This window comes from Cnephaeus nilssonii (assembly GCF_951640355.1).
Source record: "Cnephaeus nilssonii genome assembly, chromosome: 12".
Classification (NCBI taxonomy): Eukaryota; Metazoa; Chordata; class Mammalia; order Chiroptera; family Vespertilionidae; genus Cnephaeus; species Cnephaeus nilssonii.
The window spans coordinates 48,149,019-48,170,928 of NC_137083.1; the positions used below are offsets into that span (position 1 = coordinate 48,149,019).

Genomic DNA, 21,910 nt, shown 5'->3' on the forward strand with positions numbered 1-21,910 from the left:
TAAAAATGCAAGAATGTTAGAAAAAAGGAGTTAGAGAAAGAAAGTGATATCAAATATGCAATAAGAACATTTGGGTGCTTGAGACAAAGGGAGAGAAAACACTGAAACTATAGGAGTTTGGGGCTCCATTAACTGGAGCATTGTACATCGATATAGCCGGGAGAGGTGGGGAGGGCCCAGGGCAGAGAAGGGACCTGGGATCGACACAAACATCATCAAGAGACAGATTTATAATGCGTATATCACAACCACAAGCAGGACAGCAGCACAGGAGTCTGGAGATAAGCGCTTCTGTGTTAATGTGCATGTTTGTTGGGGGCGGGGAGGGGCATGAGGGTGCTGGCACCTCAGAGCAATCTAAAACTTTCCCTCTTTGCATAAGCAGAGTTGCTCAGAAACCAGGTACCTACAGGAAGAGAAAGTTCTCCCAATAAAAGAAAAAATAAAGGTACAAAGTAAACGGAATAAATGCCAAAAGATAGACTTCTTTGAACAACCTAGTTAAAGGCTGGTGTATTTACCATAACAGTTTGTGTATCAATTAAAGCTGATTATGGGAGTTCATCTGGTGCTGAGTAACAGGGCAGGACTCACACAACCACCGCTTTGCATGATTCAGAAATAGAGATGAATATTATGTACCTTAGTGGCACAGTTATAAAGAAATCGAAATCCCAAAGTATTAATTAATTTAAGTGTCATTTTACATTCTGAGAACATCCAGGCAGGCTCTCAGGAGAAAGAATGAATCTGAGGATGGGAAGTTATTTTTATTATTTGTAAACATTGAGACAATATTTGTGTTTGGTTATTTTGTTTTCTACCTCACTTCATTTTCTCTGTTATTCTTTCAAAGCAATCTCTTCAGGGGAAAAAAGGCATTATGCAAATGTAGCACCAAGTAATACTTCTTATTAGATCACCTCATTAGGCAACATCTTGGTAGGTTTCTGGATTTCTTTAAATTAACATCCATCCCGTTCTCTCCTTTTCCTTCCCAAGGGTAAATCTACTGTCAATCTTAAACTCACTATATCTGGCTATAAATTATTGTATAACTCTCAGTCACTGCCATTTGTATTGCTTTTGCATTATCTTTTTTTTCTATTATGATAGCTTTCCAGTGGAGTTTCACCTGAAACACATGGCTTGCATTTAGTATTTTCAACAATAACACACAGATAGATAATAAGATTTATTTACCCCAGTGGTTTCTCATCTTGCTAGTATTTGTTATCACAAAAGCTTCCAGGAAGTAAATGGTTTCACATAACACTTTTTTCTTTTTTTTCTGAGCAAATTTCTTCCTCTTACAGCCCATTCCAAATTGGAGGCTGTAATGTGAAGAAAGCGATAAAAATATCTATAAAAACTACTAAGAAGCAAACTATTACATCTGCATAAGTATTTCATTCAGTCCCCTGGGGAGCCAAAATTCAAGTTTCCTGGAAGTGAATACAAACATCCATCATTTTTTCCCTTTTCAGAACTGAAAACACACACACAACAACACACCACAAAACAAAACATGAAAGATTTAGTTACATGGAAGCCTCCCTCTTCTAAGTCTATAAAGTTTTCATTTTGTCTTTCCTATTCTCTGGAAAGGAAATTCCGATATCTGTGTGTATTAGTATAGCACTAGAAACATTTCCCCCCACAAAATATAGGATTGGAAAGAACTTTAAGTAATTGTCTCTGTTATCTGTTGTCCTAGGTCATCAGTGTTGGGGTCTTGAGCGACTCACTAAAGTATTGTATGTTATTTATTTATTTATTTATTTATTTATTTATTTATCCTCACTGGAGGATATGTTTATTGATGTTTTTAGAGATAGAAGATCAGGGGCAGGAGAGAGAGAGACATTGAGAGAGAAACATTGATCAGTTGTCTCTGGTATGCACCCCAACCTGGGATCGAACCCACAACCTAGGTATATGTTCTGACTTGGAATCAAACCCACAACCCTTTGATGTATGGGATAATACTCCAACCAACTGAGCCAGCTGACCAGGGTTGAAGTATTTTAAAAATAAAAGTACCTTCTGCAAGTTAAACTAAAATATAAACACTTACTGAAAAGATTGGAACAAAATTAGCACAAAGAGACTAAATGGCTCCCAAGCCAGCAAGACTCCACTGTAACCTGACTGATAATATTAACAGAGCTAAATAATAAAGGATGGGGTCAGGAGGAAGCTGGAAAGACAGGCCAATGTGGAGGCCAAAGCAGAGGAAGCAAGATGTACTTTGTATCCAACTACTTCCAAACAAAGAGGGCTTCATGGTCCAAAGAGTCTATTCCCTTTAACTCCCAAACCATCATCTGCTCCTGGTGTTCTGATTCCATGCTCAAGAAGCAGGCATCTGATTCTAATTTGGCTCCCAGTATGGTCAGCCTACAGGGAGAGATTTGGCAGGGTGGAGAATGAGTCCCCAGTCCCTCCAGCATTATATATTTTTTCATTATAAATTGATGCATTGGCATCCTGGTGTGTAATTTGGCTCCCCATACACCTTGCCTGCTTAGAATGTACCAGCCAGACCATCCTATCCCTTCAGCAATTGCTCTTCTCATTTTAAATTAATATAGCGACATTTTGATTGTAGAGCTCAATCTTGCAGATTCTGATTATATTTGAGTTCAAACTGGAGTGTGCTGATAGATCAAGTTCTGTCAAAAGAATCTGACTTTGAACAGCAGAAAACTCATTAGAGGTAATGTCAGGTATCTTGAGAGACAGCTTTCAAGACTTCCCTATGTGATGTAATTTCAGCCTCCAGAATTGCATGAGGTGCGCTAAGTTCCTTTCCCCTTCTGAAACTTCTAGGCATTTCATCTACACTATCTGAAGAAGCCGCTTTAGATAAAATCTCTGCTAAATCCTCTCTCATATAAGTGAAGCCCAATTCCTTTGTTTTTCTATTTTCTCATTAAAAATGAAATTTCCAAGGCAGTTCAACATTATTTTTGTTTTCTCAAGGACTCATTTTTATAGACCTTTCTCCTACATATATATCCCCAATTGTATTCGTCCTCCTCAGATCACTGTTGTTTTTTATGTCTCTAAACCATGCCCGCACAGGTTCTATACATTTTATTTGAGTTGCATTGTCCCTATGTTGAGATGATACTCAAAATAGTACAACAGCAATACTGAGTGGTACTGAAAATTCCAGTTTATCTTTTAAAAATGGTTATATGTTTCTAGACTATTTTATCCCAGGTGAGTTTTTATTCATATTTTTTGTTTGTGTTGCCATAGATCTTTATCTCCCATCCTATCTAATAAAGAGGGAATATGCTAATTGACCATCACTCCATCACAAAGATGGCTTCACCCACAGCTGAGGCCAAGTTCCCATAAGGAGCCTTAACAAGCAATCAGCAGGGACCTGAGGCTACGCTCTCTCCCACCCCTGTGGGGCTTGACAGGGGACCTCAGGCTGCACCCCCGCCCTGGTGTCAGGCTGGGAACCTCAGGCCACACCCCCCACCCCAGTGCCAGGCCAGGGAACCTGAGGCCATGTCTCCCGCCCAGTGGGGCTTGACGGGGGACCTCAAGGTGCACCCCCAGTGCTGGGTCAGGGGAACTCAGGCCGTGCCCCCCATCCTGGCGCCAGGCCAGGGGATCTGAGACTACACCCCCTGCCTGGCAGGGCTTGACAAGGGTGGGACTGGCCGGGTCTGGATCTAGCCCAATGAGGGGGCCGGCCGGGTCTGGGTCTCACACGATTTTGAGGTGCATGTGGGTGGGCAGGGACTTGACTCTGGGTCCTGTGGTGGAAGGTTTTCATATACATTTTACTAATTTTCTTTCATCTCTGACACTTCTATTATAGAGAAAGGGCAAATAGCAATATTAAATTATTTCCTCTAATTAATCCCCTTTTAATGTGCACAAATTTTGTGCACCAGGTCATTAGTATTTGAATAAAATCAACCCATAACACTGAATATCTATTTGTTCTCAGTAAAATACTCTGGTTTCAGCAGTATGGTATCAAGTTACATTTAATTTTTTTTTCTCCTGCCTCTGTCACTTTTAACCTCCAATTCACTTGTAGTTAACAATTTAGTAAATTACAGTCAACTTTTAGTTGTTTGAAGCCTGATTATTTTCCCCACAAATGCTGCTTTCAAATTTAAGAACAAACCCATATTTCACGTAAGTAGGTTTGATTTGTTTGTATTTCCAATGAGCTCTGGACAGTGTTGTTTTCCAGAATTCTGTGTCACATATAATGGAAATCTGTTGGAACTATGCACTGTTACATACCCCAATGGATCAATGGGTGAAAATTACATATATATACATATATATGTGGTGGGTGTTTTGCTTTATATAAACAGTATCTATTCTAAAAATGGAAGAAAGAAAAAGAATAAATTGTCTATGAAAAGAAGGAAGAAAACCAGTCATTGTCACTGAATATCTTGTAACTTCATTATCATGTTTCCAGTGTATTTTTAGATATTGGTTATACATATCTAAAAAATTATTTTAAAACACTCCAAAGCCAAATATTAATTTTAAAAGTACATAGTATATTAACTCACCTTTTGGCTGCCTTTTAATAGTTTGGTGTTCCAAAATTGTAGTTGTTTGTGAAGTTTATGTGACTACTCATTTGGAAAGAACACAGGTATGTACTTCTCTGCCTTGGTTGATATGATTTCATTAACACTTCCCATTTTTACCTTAAAACCTTATAAATTATTATACCAGCTCTCTTTAGGCAAACTCGTAACTGCTATTAGTAGAGCTGAAACCTCTACTGTCTATGATTATGCACTAAGCTTCTTTAGTAGACTTGAACATCTCATAATATTGGTCCCCTTAATTCTGTTGATTTGATCACCATTTTGATGTTTTGAAATGAAACAGAATAAAAACATTTCTTTTTGGTTTCTAGAGAACTTTAGATGGCCGCCTTCTAAGAAGGAAGATGGATTGATTTTAACATTTGGGCTAATACAACTTTATAAAAATTATGAAATACTAAATATAATCAACAGTTTCGCTGGACAGTACCACAGAGTGGCCTGTATCTTCCCAGGTTCCTTTTTTTTTTTTTTAAATAAAAAGTATTTTTATTGCTTTCAAAGAGGAAGGGAGAGGGAGAGAGAAATAGAAACATCAATGATGAGAGAGAATCACTGATCAGCTGCCTCTTGCACACCCGCTACTGGGGATCGAGCTCACAACTCGAGCATGTGCCCTGACCGGGAATTGAATCATGACGTCCTGATTCATAGGTCAATGCTCAACCACTGTGCCACACCGGCTGGACCCCATGTTCCTTCTGACATCTACCCAAGTCCCCTTCTCCTCCCCTCACCTGCACTCTGCATACTAAGTCCCCTCCCTCCTGTTACCCAGCATGGAGACACCTCTCCTGTCCTCTCTACCTCCCACTTATAAGAGCAAACAGAGTTACTTTATTCTTTTGATAGAAAGCAATGCTCTCTCCAAGAGAATACATCTCTACAGATATCATGTCAGTGTCCTAGGCCTGCCCCTGGGGCACTATCACCCACTGGCAGACCTAGCCATCTTCTTCCTCATTCTAATAGAATTTCTGAACAAGCTGTCAACAGCAAATTGCTGAGGTAAGAATGCAGCATTGCGCAGGTTGAATGTATTAGGCTTCTGTATTCAAGTTTCTTCTGAAAAGATTTAAAAAAGAGAAAAGGAAAAAAGAAAACATCAACATTTTTTTCATATCTTATGTCAGAATGGAAGTGGATAACCTTTTGCAACATTTTTCTATTTCATCAATATACAATGCAGCTGCTCTCTTTGAAATACCTTGATATTAAAAAACATGAAAGTCAAGTACTCTATAGAAAGAAAGGTATGTTTTCTATTTCTTTCACATCAAATGTTTTTCAATATGGTTCCAAAAATAATACTGTCATCTAAATCATATTTTTAAAAATATACTTATCAAGGCCAAATTGGGAATATTGTAGGGGAAAAGGTAGTATTTCTAAATGAGTCTTTTATAATAGTCTCTTCTGGCCTATTGTTTAACAAAAATGCCTCACCCTTAATTTTAATTATGCTGAAAGCACATGGTAATTCTGCAGTCTAGAAAAAATGAAAAATCTCTAAACCGATTAGCTTATTAGGTAGCCAGGTCCATTTTCTCTTTTCTCTTCTCCCTCCCTCCCTCCCTCCCTCCCTCCCTCCCTCCCTCCCTCCCTCCCTCCCTTTTTTTTGAAGCAACAGAGACAGGAAAAATTTTGTCTTTGACTTATCTTCCTGAGTAAAGTTGATCTTCTGGATTCATTTAAATTGCCATTGCTACAACCATATAAAATGATATTTTATTTGGTGATCTGACACCAGAAATGAAGAGTTATGAGAAAGAAAGCTCCCTCAACACCTTGAACAGGTCAATCATACCTGTCTATGCAGATATAAAGAGGTACTTGTGGAACAACTGAGGGAATAAATCATTGCCACTGTAGAATTTCTCAGCTGTGCATTTAAAAAATAATCATAGCTGGCTGGTATGGTCAGTTTTATGTGTCAATTTTGCAAGGATACAGCGTCCAGTTATTCAACCAAACACTGATCTAGGTGCTACTATTTTACAGATGTCCTAAAAGTCCATTCTTGGTTGACTATAAGTGAGAGTGACTGTGCCAGATAATCTGGATGGGCCTGATCCAATCCACTGAAAAGCCTTAAGGGTTAGGCTGAGTATTCTTGAAGAAATTCCCTCTGTGAATTCTCACGAAGTAGCCTCAGCTGCTTCCTGAGGGTCCCAGTTTGCCTTTACTGACAATTGCATGAACCAATTCTATGCAATTAACCTCAATGTATCTTTTACTGGTTCTGTGTCTCTGATTGAATTCAGACTGAAATGTTGGCCAACAGAACACTAAACCCCTATCTAATTTCATTCCCTAAGCTTCCCGCAAACTCCTAATATTCCCTCCAGATATAACCTTTGTAAACAGGGGAAGAGGGATACCACAATGCAAAATACAGACACCAAATTTTCTAGAAATCACCATGAATTCTAAATGTATTCCACATTTTATCCAAGGCGTACCAGCAAAATCCCTTCAGTTTGTATAAAGTTCATATACAAAATGACTTTTCATTATTAAAAAATTTCAGTCTAGCCCTGGTTGGGGAGCTCAGATGTTTAGAGCATCATCCCAATATGCCAAGGTTGTGGATTCCATCCCCTGTCAGGGCACATACAAGAAACAAGCAATGAATGCATAAATGCATGTAACAACAAATCGATGTTTCTTTCTCCTCTTTCTCTTTCTCTCAAATGAATTTTTTAAAAGGTGGATTTTTTTTATTAAAAAAGATTATTTTTTAAAGGTAAATGCTACTTAAAAAGTAATCTTTGCCTTCTGTATATTCTCACAACATCTACATGAGTATTTTGTATTCAATAAATGTTTGCTGAATAACAACCTCTTACTAATACTCTAGATATCTCCATCAGATTTTTATAGTAAAACTTAGATTCTTTTTTTAAGTATCCTGTTTGGGAGAGGTATTTTTAAATATAATTTACAAAATCTAATCAAATAGTTGATGTCATTAAAAGTGGTAATTTTTTAAAGATAAAATATTTCTGATTTAGGTACATGAGAAGACAATTTCCAAATGGTACCGTGATATAGGATCACTTCAAAGTTTCCATTCATTCCTACTTTAGCCATCGCAAAAACTAAGCTACACACATTGGCACTCACAACATTAAATGGCAGAAATAAACAGTCATCAAGTTACAGAAAATCAATGTTCCTCAAAGTCTCACCCAAAAGCTCAAAACGTTGGCAACAGGAAAGGCAGTACCCGTTTAGTCAAGTCAAGCTATCCTGGACAATTTTACCTTAAGATTAATGTATTCATCAGGAATACCAGACTTGACTAAATGTCACTTGGCTAAGAGCACTTCTAATTATAGACAGAAAAACAAACGACAGGAAGGAAAATGTTCTTCCCTGTGGTTGAAGAGATGGGGAGGTATAGACCCTGCCTCGGTTAGTGGTAGCCTCACTCTGGTGGCTGGGCATTGGCCTCCATGCATTCTCAGTTTCTCAGAAAGGTTCAAGATAAGATAGACGTGCATTTCCCACTTACAGGTATAATGACCTTCATGGAATTTATTTACCTCTCTGAGCCCTATCTGGCAAAAGGGAGATAATAAAATCTACTTTGTATAACTTTGATAGTTAAATGAGATAAAATGTCAAGAATGTTATTGGTCAATAGTATTTAATGAAAATCTACCTTTTCTTTTATCTCGCTTCTCAGAAGAGCATTTTTAAATTTTTACTTTATTTATTTATTTTTATTAACCATGCCGAATTCCATACTCCTTTTCTCTCCTGGGGCATTTTCTTTTCTGGTTCTGCTTATATTTTTAACCTCATCCTCTCCACTGCCTCCTCCATTTATAAACCTTAAAAATATTTTAAAAATCCCAAATGCTTTGCCTCTGCCTTCTTATTAGCAATTCTGTACTTAGCCATCCTGTCAGCATCAAACTTTTTGAAAACCTTCACGTACTGTTTCCATTTCCCATTGGTTGTTCAGTGGCTCTGCCCACCAGACCCCACCAACAGGACACTCCAGGGGCCCCCCAAGGCCAAAGCCTGGGAGTTTCTTGTCTGTGATTTCTCACCACTGACCACATCTCAGTTTTCTTGTTTTTTGTTTGATTTTTACTTGTGTGTTTATTGTTAAGCACTCATTTCTCTTAGCTTCCCCACTGTAAGGCTTTCCTAATGTGATGCTCTTCCTACTGCTCTGATCATTATTTTTAAGTCCCTTAGTTAGCTGTGTCCTCTCCTTTTTCATGTTGGTGTTGTCTTTCCTTCTATGTTCTTTTTCTTGCTCCTCCCACAAACTCCCTGAGTCATCTTAAGGAGGCATTACAACTGTTCACAGTCATCCACTTTATCTTTATTCCTGGGTACTTGGGAAGATTGTATTTTCCCCTTCCCTAACGTAACTCCACATATAAACAATCATGAATCCTGCAGTCTCTACTATCTGCACTTAAAAACAGGAATCTGTCCTCTTAATTCCCAGTGAACCTTCCAGCCATCTAGTCTCATCTATACTCCTGAGACACTGTGCTGAAGGTCAGTCTCTTCATACTAGCTCTGCCTTTCCTCCATTCTATTCTCTTCATAAAAGCCAGCATCCTCCGTACTTAGAATCATTCTCCTGGCCTTCCAGTGAAATCCATATCATCATGCAGAGGCTCTAAACTCCTCTGTCTTCTCTCTCTCTCTCTCTCTCTCTCTCTCTCTCTCTCTCTCTCTCTCTCTCTCTTCTATTCCAGCCCTCTGATCTCTCCATTTCCTCCAAGTACTGTGTTCCTTGACCTTCATCCCCGAATCAGTGCACATTCTGACATCTCTAATCTACAATTCCCCCTAATTTTTTTTCTTAGTTAACTCATATGAATCCTTCACATTGCAGGTTATACATCACAATGTCTGATACACAAGAAATAATAAATATATGCAGGTTGATTGAATAGCTCATCCATGATTCCAGTTCATTCTTTCAAGACCTATCCCTAGTGTGAAATAGCATTAGATTTAATCTTCTAATTTTACCTTTTAGTTATTACTATCTTCCTTGCTTGTCCCATTTAATTATATCCTCCAATTTTAGTATAATTATTTAACACAATAATTAATTAAATGATTAATATTTTGGTTAATATACTGATTAGTCACAATAAATCTCATTTATTGAAAAAGCCACTCTTTAGTTGTAATTGGGCCACGTTTTTAGTTGTGTTGTTTCAAAAGTTAAACACCAGGGTTTCTTAGAATGCATAACACAGACTTGGAAAATTCATTTTGCCAAAGTTTAGAATTTTTTTCTAAAAATAGGTTATAAGTTATAATGTCAGAGTCATGCTTTCCTGTCATTTGGATGCCACTAAATCACAGTTTAGTATCATGAAAGTATATTGAATTTTACACAGCTTACTTTACAGGCAAAAATTGTGAACATAACTCTTTTTCAATAGATACAAAATCTAATAGTAAACCACCCAAAAGGATGGATAATTTATATTGCTTCTTTCAACAAAAGAAACAATAAAACTATGACTTATGAGAACTAGACTATATTGAGAAATTAAAAGAAATGAGACACTGTAAAACAATGAAAACAATAGTAAATATCATCAGAAAATAGAAAATATAAACTTTATACCTCCACAATTAAATAAATCTTTATATATGTAGGGAACAAATACTTCAGTAGGAAATTCTTAAGTAGTAATGATTTGTAAAATGAATACATGACTCAGTGCATTTATGGTACACACATCGCATTTTAAAAGCAGGTGTGGGACTTGTTGAGATACAGAGAAATGTGTTGGCCATCTAAAAGCATTAGGATTATTGACTAAAATTTCACTCAAATGGGATCTAATGAAACTTTCTCTTGGTGTCTAAATTATCAAATTAAAATTCTTGGGTTTTTATTTCAGAAGTAGATTTCATTGTTTAATGATTCTTGCCTTTAATCACTTCAGATATTATTACATTTGTAATTCTTGGGATATAAATATAATATGCTAACTTTTTTGTGGGTTTTAGATAGCATTAATGGTTTTCACTGAGTAGAATTAATTTCCCCATTCCCAAATTAGTATTTCTCATTCCAAACAGACTTTTCTGTGGAAGAAAATAGTTTTGTATTGTTTCTATAAAATTGGTTAAGGACAACTGAATTAATAGCTACATTGCAGGAACAGATATGACCAAGAATTACTTTAAAATTGATTCCATTTTTAAATTTTGTGGTGAAAAAGAAGATATAACATTGCAAGTCATATATTACTATCCTTTTAAAAGTTGTGGGAAATCAATAATGAGTAATTCTACATTGGTTAGCTAATGGTATGGCACAATCAAACATCTCAAAATAAAAGAGCCCATATGCATACAAAATCACCTCTTTATCATAAATATCATTAGAAACTATAAAGTCCCAACTGCAGTCTTTGAGTAGGACTCTTTAAAAAAAAAGAATAACATTTTAAATGCATAGCTATTATAAACTCATTTGATATTCATTTTAATTGCCATGACTATAATGAATATACTTTGTATTCCAACAGATGTCACAAGTACTACTACAGAAGTTGCAATATAATTCAGTCTTAGTTAAGAATGAGTAAATGGAAATTTAAAATTGAATGTTACCAGGAATGGGGGAAAACAATTATAGCAACATCAGCTCCTTAAAAGAGCAAATTAAAGGTTTTTATTAAATTGTGTTCTTTCTTATTTGGACACTAGAGGCCTGGTGCATGAAATTTGTGCACTCGGGGATGGGGGACCCTAGGCCCAGATTGTGAGAGGGTGCAGGCCAGGCTGAGGGACCCCAATGGTGCACAATCAGGGCTGGGGAGAGATGCAGGAAGTTGGCCAGCCAGGGAGGGACCATGGGAGGGCTCCAGGGCATGTCCGGCCTATCTCACTCAATCCTGATCGGCCGGACCTCAGCAGCAAGCTAACCTACCAGTTGAAGCATCTTCCCCTGGTGGTCAGTGCACATCATAGCAACTGGTTGACTGGTCAACTGTCTGCCCCCTGGTGATCAGTGCACATCATAGTGAGCGGTTGAGAGACCTTAGCATATCATTAGCATATTATGCTTTGATTGGTTGAATGAACGGACACTTAGCATACTAGGCTTTTATTATATAGGATATATAGAACACAACAACACAGGAAAGCCAGCTATATCAACCAATCCTTTTCCTTGCCTCAGCTGTTCTACAGATTAGTGAGCATAGAACACAAAAATTGGGAATGTGAAAAAATGACTCAGAAGGGCAGGCTGAAATTCACTTTACAATATTTAGAGACTGGTCTATGAAAAAGATTTAAAAAGGACCACTATGCCAATTTATTTTAGCTGAAGGAGCAGATAATTATGTATGACATTTTATTTCAATGGGTCAGACATGTCCTAATATTCCCACTGGAAACAGGATCAAACAGTCCCCACATGGAGGACTGACACCTTAAAATCTTACCTGAGAAACCTCCAGGCCAGAAATGAAAGATGGTGTTTGTCAATGTCCTTCAGAGAATTACCCAGGGATGTTTGTTGAAAGCTAACATTCACGGGCCCAACCAAGTTCTATCAAATCTGTTCAGGCAATCAGCACTTTTGACAAGCTACCCCAAAATTCTGATGTACACACTTGTTTAAAAACAACTGCCTGGCCCAGGCCAGGTGGCTCAGTTGGTTGGAGCATCGTCCCATACACCAAAAGGTTTCAGGTTTGATCCAGATCAAGGCACCTCAGGAAGACAACCGATCAATGTTTCTCTCTCACAATGATGTTTCTCTCTCTCTCTCTCTCTCTCTCTCTCTCTCTCTCTCTCTCTCTCATCAATAATCATATCCTCCAGTGAGGATTTAAGAAATAGTAATAATAAAAATCAAAACAACTGCCTGAAGTTTGGATGAGGCAACATTTAAAACTATATATTTTTCATTTCATCCCAATCAGTAAATATTAAGTACCAATGTGAGTGAAAATTTGATACTTAGAGGATATCCAAAAGGCAGGAAGCATATGATAAATTGTCAAGGTCAATTCATTAAATATAGTATCCTACACATATCTGAAAACACAAAGAAAATAGCATGTTTATCATGCAGATGAACGATTCACTCTTTTAAAAAAACCTTTATTGTTAACAACTCACTCTTAATTTCAGTTTAGCAGTTCTTCCCCAGAAAAGGTGTCTTGAAGGTGAAGTTGTATTTAGCTTATTATTAGAAATATAAGTAAATCATTGTTTAAAATCAAATTTATCCTATTCTTCTGATGTTTGGGACACCCTGTGTTTTGAAAAGGAGGGTGATAGTGAGTGAGGCTGCTTGGTGGCTGGGGGCAAGGACAGAGGGTCTCAATGAGGGAAGAGAGGAATGAACTGCAAGACCAAAGCACTAAAGGCAAATTGCTTTTCTTACCTCCAACCTTATTCCCCTGGTGTCTGAACTGTAAGTTAAACTCATTTGGAAGTTGCATTGTGTGTTTCATTTTTCTAACCACCAAAACAAAATTGAAAAAGTCAAAGTTGACTTTGGAGTTTAATAGAAGGGGAGAAAATAAAGCGGATGGTACCAAGTTATTTTTCTGGTCAGCAATTTCCCCTTATCCTCATCCTCACCCAGAATTGGAGACCAACTGATGGAAATCTTGGAATAAGCTTCAATAAGGAGCCCTCACTCATGAAACTGAGCGCAGACAAGCTGATGAGATTCATTCATTGTGCCTAGCGCCCTAGATTTTTACAGTCCTTGGTTGACTTTTCTTAGCACTGGAAACAGGATCAAAAAGCAGTCTCTCACCCAGCAATGTCAGCATCACTTGGGAACTCAGTTATCAGTCTGCTTGGGCTGCCATAACAAAACCTCACAGGCTCTGGCTTAAACAAGGTATTTATTTTCTCACAGGTCTGGGGGCTAGAAGTCCAAGACCAAGGTGTTGGCCTTGATTTCTAATGAGAGCTCTCTTCCCGGCCTTCTCATATGTCCTCATATGGTGGAGAGAGAGAAAGAGCTCACTGTTACCCTTTTTAAAAGGCTACCAATCTAATCAGATCAGGAACCCCTACTCATTACTTCATGTCTAATTATCCCCTAAAAGCTCTATCTCTAATACTCATTGGGGGTTAGGACCTCAACATATGAATTGGGGGTGGATTGGGCACAATCCAGTCCATAGTATGCATTACAAATGCAAATTCCCAAGTCATACCTCAGACCTGTGGAATCAGAGACTCAGGAAGGAGGCCCTGCAGTCCGTTTTATTCGCCTCTGCAGGTTATTCTAAGGCACATTAAATTCGGAGAAGCCCCGTTCTTCAGGAGAAATCCCAACTCCAGGGCATGGCATCTGTGTCCTCCAGTTCTTCTCTCCAACCAGTTTTCTACTGCTCTTCAACACCAACTCTGCTTTTGTTGCACTACTCCCAGAGTGGCCTGAAGGTCACTCACGTTCTTTCTTCTAGACTTTTGCTTATGCTCTTTCACCAGCCTTGAGCCTTTCTGCCTCTGTAATGAGGCATCACGTCTACAACCAAGCCACAATCCTCTCTTTCTCCCAACAGCAGACAGCGGATGCTCTAACTGCCTAAACCAATTGTCTTCCTATTTACAGATTTTACTTGCCTGGAGTTCATAGGTTACACTCGTCTGTAATTTTAGCACTTGACTTTGGACATAAAGAACACTCAAGTCTTCATAATATTGTGTACTGTTTTGCTTATAATTCTTCTCTGTAAGTTACTCCTTACTTACAACACGAGCTCTGATACAACATGATCAGTCCATTGGTCTCTGACATAATGCCACTTCCAAAATTGCTTAATATTAAAAAAATAATCATTATACTATTTGCTATTTATTAAGTCCTTAAGTGCATCAAACCCTATAATAAACAGTACATAACCTCATTAAATCCTCACAATTACCCTGAAATAAGCATCATGATCCCTATTTGACCGAAAAGACGTTGGACACTGAGGAATGAAATCAACAAACATCCCTAAAGTCACACACCTGGGGAGAGCAAGGCCCGAGCCACTGTTTCTCTAAATCCCAGCACATACTTTATTCCCACTTTTACACCATAGATGGGGGCATTGACTTTCCTATCAACATGTTCAATTGACTGCCAAGAACCCCAGAACAGATGGCTTTTGTGGTAAAGATATTTCCAGTATGTCCTTTGGAAACACAGACCAGCATTCTATTTTACTTTCTCACAGCTGCCAGCATTCTCCACTCTGGGCTCTATGCTAGCAAGCCACACCTGTTGGATTGTTTGGGCAATTCCAAGCACCAGCTGAGACCGTAATTAAAAGTAACATTCCACTGGCAGCGTACCTGGGGTGTTCAACAACCTGGACATCTTGCAGAAATAGGAGACGTACTGCTCGCAGTGCTCGGCGCTGCTGGTGATGGCGCTGATCTGGTCCATGGAGGCACTGTACACGAGCTGGGTCACTGAGTACTTCTCTGGGGTGTAGCCCACCACCGTGGTCTGCATCTGCAGATCATGAGACACGATGGTCCACACTTTGTCCTCTGTGGGGAGAAAAATGCCACCACAATGGGTCATTAGTATGCAAATGCTCCCTCCAATGCCAGAAAATAATTGAGCTACACTTTCACTGGTATTTTCCAGGAGCTGATGTAGACAGAGTTAAGTAGAGTAATTCTTAAAGTGACCACTACCTTTTTCTCATACCTAAGTTCTGTTTACATGGACAAAGTAGAAAAGGGATTTTTTTAAAAAAGAAAAACAAACACAAGATATATCCTGCAAGTGAAAACAAATAGCCTGAGCACCTGGTTGATGCTCTGATGTCACCAGCATGGAAAGTGAGGCCCATTGTGTTCCCACTCCTCCTGACTCCGGCCCGTCACTCCTCCAGCAGAACAGCATTCTGCTCCTTCCTAAATCACCTCTACTCTCTTAAGTCTCTGGATCCTGTACGTGCAGAATCTACCTCCTCATCTTGTCAATAAATGTTCTTTCCAACCTAATCTTTTGGGCGAAATTAGACACTGCATTCTTGGGTATTGAAATGCTCTACAGGTGAGATAATGCGCATGAGAAATTATCTTGGGGTTCTGAACCCTGAACATTTCAGTATGTGAAGAGGAGAAGCAGATATAAGAACGATGCAGCGAAATTAAAACCAGTGTATGTCTGAATTGGAAGCATCGCTGTGTAGCCATGATTCTGATACTCTGCTCAAAGCCCTCACCTCGCACCTGGTTTTGTTTGGAGTAAAAGTCTAGGTCTTAAAATAGCTGAAGGCCCTCGATAATCCCAGCCCTCCTTGCCGCTTCTCCCTCTTGCCCTCCTAATCTCCCCCTGGCTCACTGGATTCCTGCCACACTGACCTCCGTGCACTCCTCCAACATGTCAGGCAGGTCCCTCCTGGAGCCTTTCTGTCTTCTCCCCTGTCTTTGCTCCAAGGCTAACCTTTCCTTTGCTGAGTCCCACCCACCCCCACCCCACGCCCCCTGCCCATGCCCCACTCACAGCTGCCTTCCATCTCCCCATCCACTTTGTTTTCCTCCATAGCACTGATCTCATCAGACTTAGCGCATATTTTAATTATTTTTTACGTCTGTCTCCTCACATTAGAAGGAAAGAAAGCAGGGATTGTTCTCAATGCTGTATGCAAGGTGCTTAGAATGGTGATAGGCATATACGGGGCCTTTAAAAATATTAGCCTCATAGAAGAACGAGTTTATAAAAAATAAATAGAATACAAATATTTGATGAAGGAACTTGTAAAAATCACTTTGGTTCCAGTTCTGCTCTGCTGTGATGATATGGGCAGATTCTAGAAGGCCACCTCTTAGACTCCTCTGAGCAACAATTTTCCTTTATCTGTAACAACAGGCCTCTGTATTGGAATACTTTCCAGCTGCTCTTAAATCAATGGAAACAAATTCTGTTGCGGTGCCTCCTACACTAATGTATTCTCTACAGGATAATGATATTTCAAGTTTTACCTTTGGCCTGATCAGAACTGCCTTCCTTTAGCTTCTCTGATACAGCAAAGCAGCTATAATATATTTGAGTAATTCTGTCATTTCTGACATGATTCTTCTACCGAACTGGTTGTCATTTATATCCAGGCCAGCAAACTGGTATTTACCTTCACCTAATTAAAGATCCATTAATTAAATTAGGTTACAATCAGCCTTTGGCATAGAATCCTTCAATCTTAAATTACACTCCCCCACCGCCACCCCCCCGCACCGCCTTTTTAAATCCTTACCAGTAACCTTGCCCTGTAGCAGTACTTCAGAACTCTCTTTCTTTAACTCGTGATGGAATAGCATTCTAATCATAACTTTTTCCAAAGGATAATGATCCCTTTTTTGATATACACAAAATAAAGTTCATAAAGGGAAACATTAATTAAGCAAGTAAAAAAAAAAGGTCATTCATTTATGTTCTCTGTCAATAACTGTAAAGATATTGTTCCATTTGTTAATATTGATGAGTCTCTAATATTTTGGTCTTAGTGACTTTTTGACCCTAAACTCGGCTTCCATTCCCCTCCCTACACACATTCCAGTATCTACCCCCTGTGCACCATCTTCTTTACACAGCTGACCCTTGAACAGAATGGGGGTTAGGGGTGTTGACCCCTGTGCAGTCAAAAATCTGTGTATAACTTTTGACAATCCCAAAACTTCACTATTAATAGCCTACTGTTGACCAGAAGCCTTATTGATAATATAGACAATTGATTAACACATATGTTGTATGTTATATGGGTTTTACGCTGTATTCTTACAATAAAGTAAGCTATAGAAAAGAAAATGTTATTAAGAAGATCATATATATGAGAAAATACTGTTTCAGCATTTGTTGAAAAAACTTCCATATATAAGTGAACTCACCCAGTTCAAACACTTTGTATTCAAGGGTCATCTATGTTTGTTTTAGAGCCCACTCATTCATTTATTATTGAGTCCCTACTTTATAACAGATATGGATGTAGGCACTGGGGAAACCACAGAGTGAAAAGCATTCATAAATTTTTGTAGCTTACATTCTTACGTTTTAGGGGGGCAAAACATAATAAGCAAAAAAATTACAGTTTTATATGTATATATATTTGTGTGTATATGGTTAGTTAGTTAGTTAGTTAGCAAGTGGTCATAGTGAGGACAAAAACTAAATCAGGGAAGGGAAGAATAGACCATGTGCATGGGGATTGCATTTTTAAACACAGAGGAAATGTCACATCTAGATATATAAGGTCATTATCAAGCAAGTCACGTGACTGGGGAAAAGGATTCCAGACAGAGGGATGCAAATACAAATATTCTAACTCTGGAGTATTCTTGGTATAGTTCAGGTGTTTGAGGGGATCCATGAGTGAGGAAGAAGGAAAGGATAGTAGGTTTGGAGGTTGGAGATGTAATGAGGATGGGTTGGGTGTGACCTCAAGTAAGATGGAAAGCTATTGGTGTTGGAAATTTGGAGCAAACTAAAGTAGCATGCTTTACCTTATTATTTGACACTATTCTTTGCATCAATAACATTCTACCTTAGAAAAGTTTGGAAAAATATACATATATCTTTATAAACATTTAAAACTTTTAATGTCATGGCATTATAAAAAGTAATGCATAAGCTCTAATTGATGGCATAAAACAATTACTGTTGATGCATCTTGCAAATTATTTTTTAATGCTTGCATATTACACATTGAAATTATTCCTTTGGAGCCATTAAAGCTTAAGTCATAAATGGATGTTAAACATTTTGCAAGCATTCCATATCTAGAAGAAAGAAGGTGGTTATGGTGTATAGATTTTCTTTATTTTTGGTAGTATTTTATTTCTTCCATCACCATTTATCCCTTCTATGCCCTCTTCCACCTGCACCACCACCTCCACAATCACCACACTATTGTCCATGTCTATGAGTTCTCTCCCTCTCTCTCTCTTTTGTTTTTTCTTAATCCCTCCCCTCCAACCCCCTGACCAAAGCTGTCTGCCTGCTCTCTATCTATGAGTCTGCCTCTATTTTGCTTGGTAATTCTGTTTGTTCATTAAATTCCATATATGAGTGAAATTTTCTAGTATAGTATCATAGTGGAAAAATAAATAATCCTATATTCACAGTGTGCTTATATAATATGCATTATTAGATATACGTTTAATGCAAACAGAAACTACTGGGTATGCTGAATTATGTGTCTGCCACTATTTCATTTTCATAAAGAAGCAATTGACAGAGTAATGTATTTCAAATACTCTCTTTGGATTAGTGTGTTATGAAAAGGCCATCTGTAATTGCTGAGATGAGAGCTTAGTATCTATCTCATGTAATCACATATTTAAAAATTGTCACATTGTGCCCTGGCCAAGTGTCTCAGTTGGATGGAGCATCATCTCCTGTATGGAAAGGTAGTGGATTCAATTCCTGGTTAGGGAACATATCTAGATTTCGGGTTTGATCCATTGGGGCATGTATGGAAAACAACTGGTTGATGTTTCTCTCTCTCTCCTCCTCCCTCCCTCTCTAAAATCAATAAAAACATATCCTCAGGCAAGAATTAAAAAAAAATTGTCCCATTGTAAATTGTTTTAAATACAGCTGATTTAATATGTTTCAAATACTGGGACGCATATGGAACATATTGTGAATGTGCCCCTCTCCTTGGCAATAACGGGGGGGTCTCAAGATTACCCAGTTTCATTATGTTGACGCGAGTACATTAGAAAGACCCCTCTGCTACTTATCCCAGTGACTGCATGTCCTTACTTTATTTGGAATTCTCAAGTAATTCACTCATGAGAACTCAATTCCTTGCATAGCTGGAGTTCTGACCAGGGACTGGTAAAGCCAGAAAAAGATCAGGGGTAAAAGGCAAAAAATAACTCCTCTCAGGATATAACCAGTTCTATATACCTGTGCTGTTCTTTGAATCTTTTTCATGTTACCCATATACAATCTGAAGTTCACATTACAGAGCAGGTCTGTACAGTGTATCTATAATAATAAAAGTGTAATATGCTAATTAGTCTGGATGAAGCCGGGGCTGCAAGGGAAGTCTGGGTCCTGGGTGCCTGCTGGCGGCCTGAGGGAAGCCCGGATCCCAGGTGCCAGAGGGAAGCTGGTGCCAGCAGCCGGGGGAAGGAAGACCTACTCTTGCACGAATTTCATGCATCGGGCCTCTAGTTTTAATATAAAGACAATCTGAGCTGAGTTCAGTGGGAAAATGTTTTGTGTCTTATACATCTACATATGTATTTACATGTTTTTGATTTTCAAACAATATTGCTGTAGTGTTAACAACCAATTTGTTAATCTGAGAGCTTTTTTTTCCACCTTTAGTCATAGTAAATATGAAATCATCTTTAACAAGAGAATATTATATTACAAGCTACCTAAATTTAAAATGGTATATAAAACTTGTTTGATGGAAATAGCCAACATACAAATTCCTTAGCAGCCTTGTTACCGATTCTAGCTACTCTTCAAGGATGATTGTGGGTCTCTCACTCTTAGAACAACACAACAGGAGCTGAACTATAATATATGCTTCACCTAAGATTTTCCATATTGCACATATGCCTTGGCCTGCTGGACAAAACTAGTGACTCAGTTTTGTATACCCTTACATTTCTCCTCTGTATTCCAATAACTTTGCCTGTGGCTTTGTTTGGACATAGAAGTCTTAATAGCTGTTATCCTGATTTAATCAACCAACAAATAAACATCAAGTATGAGGAAGATATGAGCAGGATCTCGAATTAAATACTATAGCATAATAAAAATGCTTTTTCAAAATTTAAAAATTTGCAGCCTTATGGGAGCACATATGCAAGTGAAGAAGCCCATCATTTAAAGGAAGCCATGCTTTGAGTTCCTGATCTGTTTCAGCTCTGTGTTAGCTTCTTAGGACATATAGATGGAAAAAAAAAGCTTTGAGTCCACTGGAGATGAGAAATTAGAAATTATAAGCTTGAAATTAGTAAGTACAAACAAGTGCTATAACAGATATACACAGGGTACTATGAGCTCATAGATTGAACGTCCATATAACCCAGCTTTAGAAATTGTGACGTGACCAACTAAACATGCTAATATCAATGAATTGCAAAAGTTAAAAAGGAATGAGCCATAAGAAGGAGAAGTAGATAAGAGCAATTTCATTCTTCTTAGAGCTCAAACTAAATATGTTGGAGATATAAAGGATTTAGCAGATGGGATCTGGATGGACTAGAAACTAGAGGGTCTGCAATAATGAAGTATACTAACTATTGCAGAGCCATAATAATAGTCCATGGTTGAAAGATCTCGCACTATGGTCCTATGTGTGGGTATTGAAAATCTTTGGAGAAAAAAGTTTAATTCATAGTTTTAAAACTATTTATGTATGACTGTATGTGACAAGCCCATAGCTAACATCATACTCAACAGTGAGATGTTGAAAATTTTCTTTCTAAGATCAGGAACAAGAAGAGGGGAATAGGATTAGTGATTTACACAGGCTTTATTAAATCTAGAGTGTTTTAGTGGAGTATGTACCAGGTGTACCGGTTAATAATGTGGATTTTGCAATCAAAGAAAACATGGTAATTTCGAGAGAAACATAAAAAGTGCTTTATTCAAAGTAATGTCCTTTGCTAGGTACACATTTCCCCCATCTTTCAGGTAATTTGTGGATACTGTCCCAATAGAACTTTTCTTGTTTTGAGGCAAACCATTCAGAGACCCAATTTTCCACTTCTTCATACGTTTTGAAGTGCTGCTCAGAAAGTGCGTGTGCCATCGATCAGAATAAGTGGTAATCTGAAGGAGCAAGGTCTGGTGAATACAGCAGGTGGGTTAATACTTCTCAAGCAAGAACTTTTAACGTGTCTTTAACTGGTTTTGAAGTGTGTGATGATGCGTTATCATGAAGCAAAATTACTTTGCCGTGTCTTCTGGCCCATTCTGGTTATTTCATGATCAAAGCATGGTTCAAATTGATTATTTGTTGTCAGTAGTGATCAGTATATGGTTTTAGCAGCTCATAATACAACACACCTTCCTGATCCCACCAGACTCAGAGCATTGTATTCTTTCCAAAGCGATTTGGCCTTGCAGTCGAGGTTGATGGTTGACCCGGATCAACCCATTATTTTGTTCATTTGGGATTCTCAAAATAAATCCACTTTTCTTCGTCAGTCACAATTAGATGCAAAAAAAAAAAAAAGGCTTTCTATCGTGCCATTGAAGCAACATTTTACTGATGACTTTTCAGTTTTCCATTTGTCTTTTGTTCAGTTGATGTGGCACCCATTTTCCTTCCTTTAAAATCTTTCCCATTGCT

The 21,910-nt window shown here is 38.2% G+C and overlaps 1 protein-coding gene across 1 annotated transcript in view; it reads right to left on the reverse strand.

Moving 5' to 3' along the window:
* The window catches only part of CNTNAP2 (contactin associated protein 2), a 1,845,950-nt gene that overhangs the window by 596,749 nt on the left and 1,227,291 nt on the right, over window positions 1-21,910 (reverse strand). Inside the window, exon 13 of the mRNA XM_079786825.1 lies at window positions 14,931-15,131. Coding sequence (XP_079642951.1) covers window positions 14,931-15,131 — 201 coding nt within the window. The remainder of the gene's footprint in view (window positions 1-14,930; window positions 15,132-21,910) is intronic.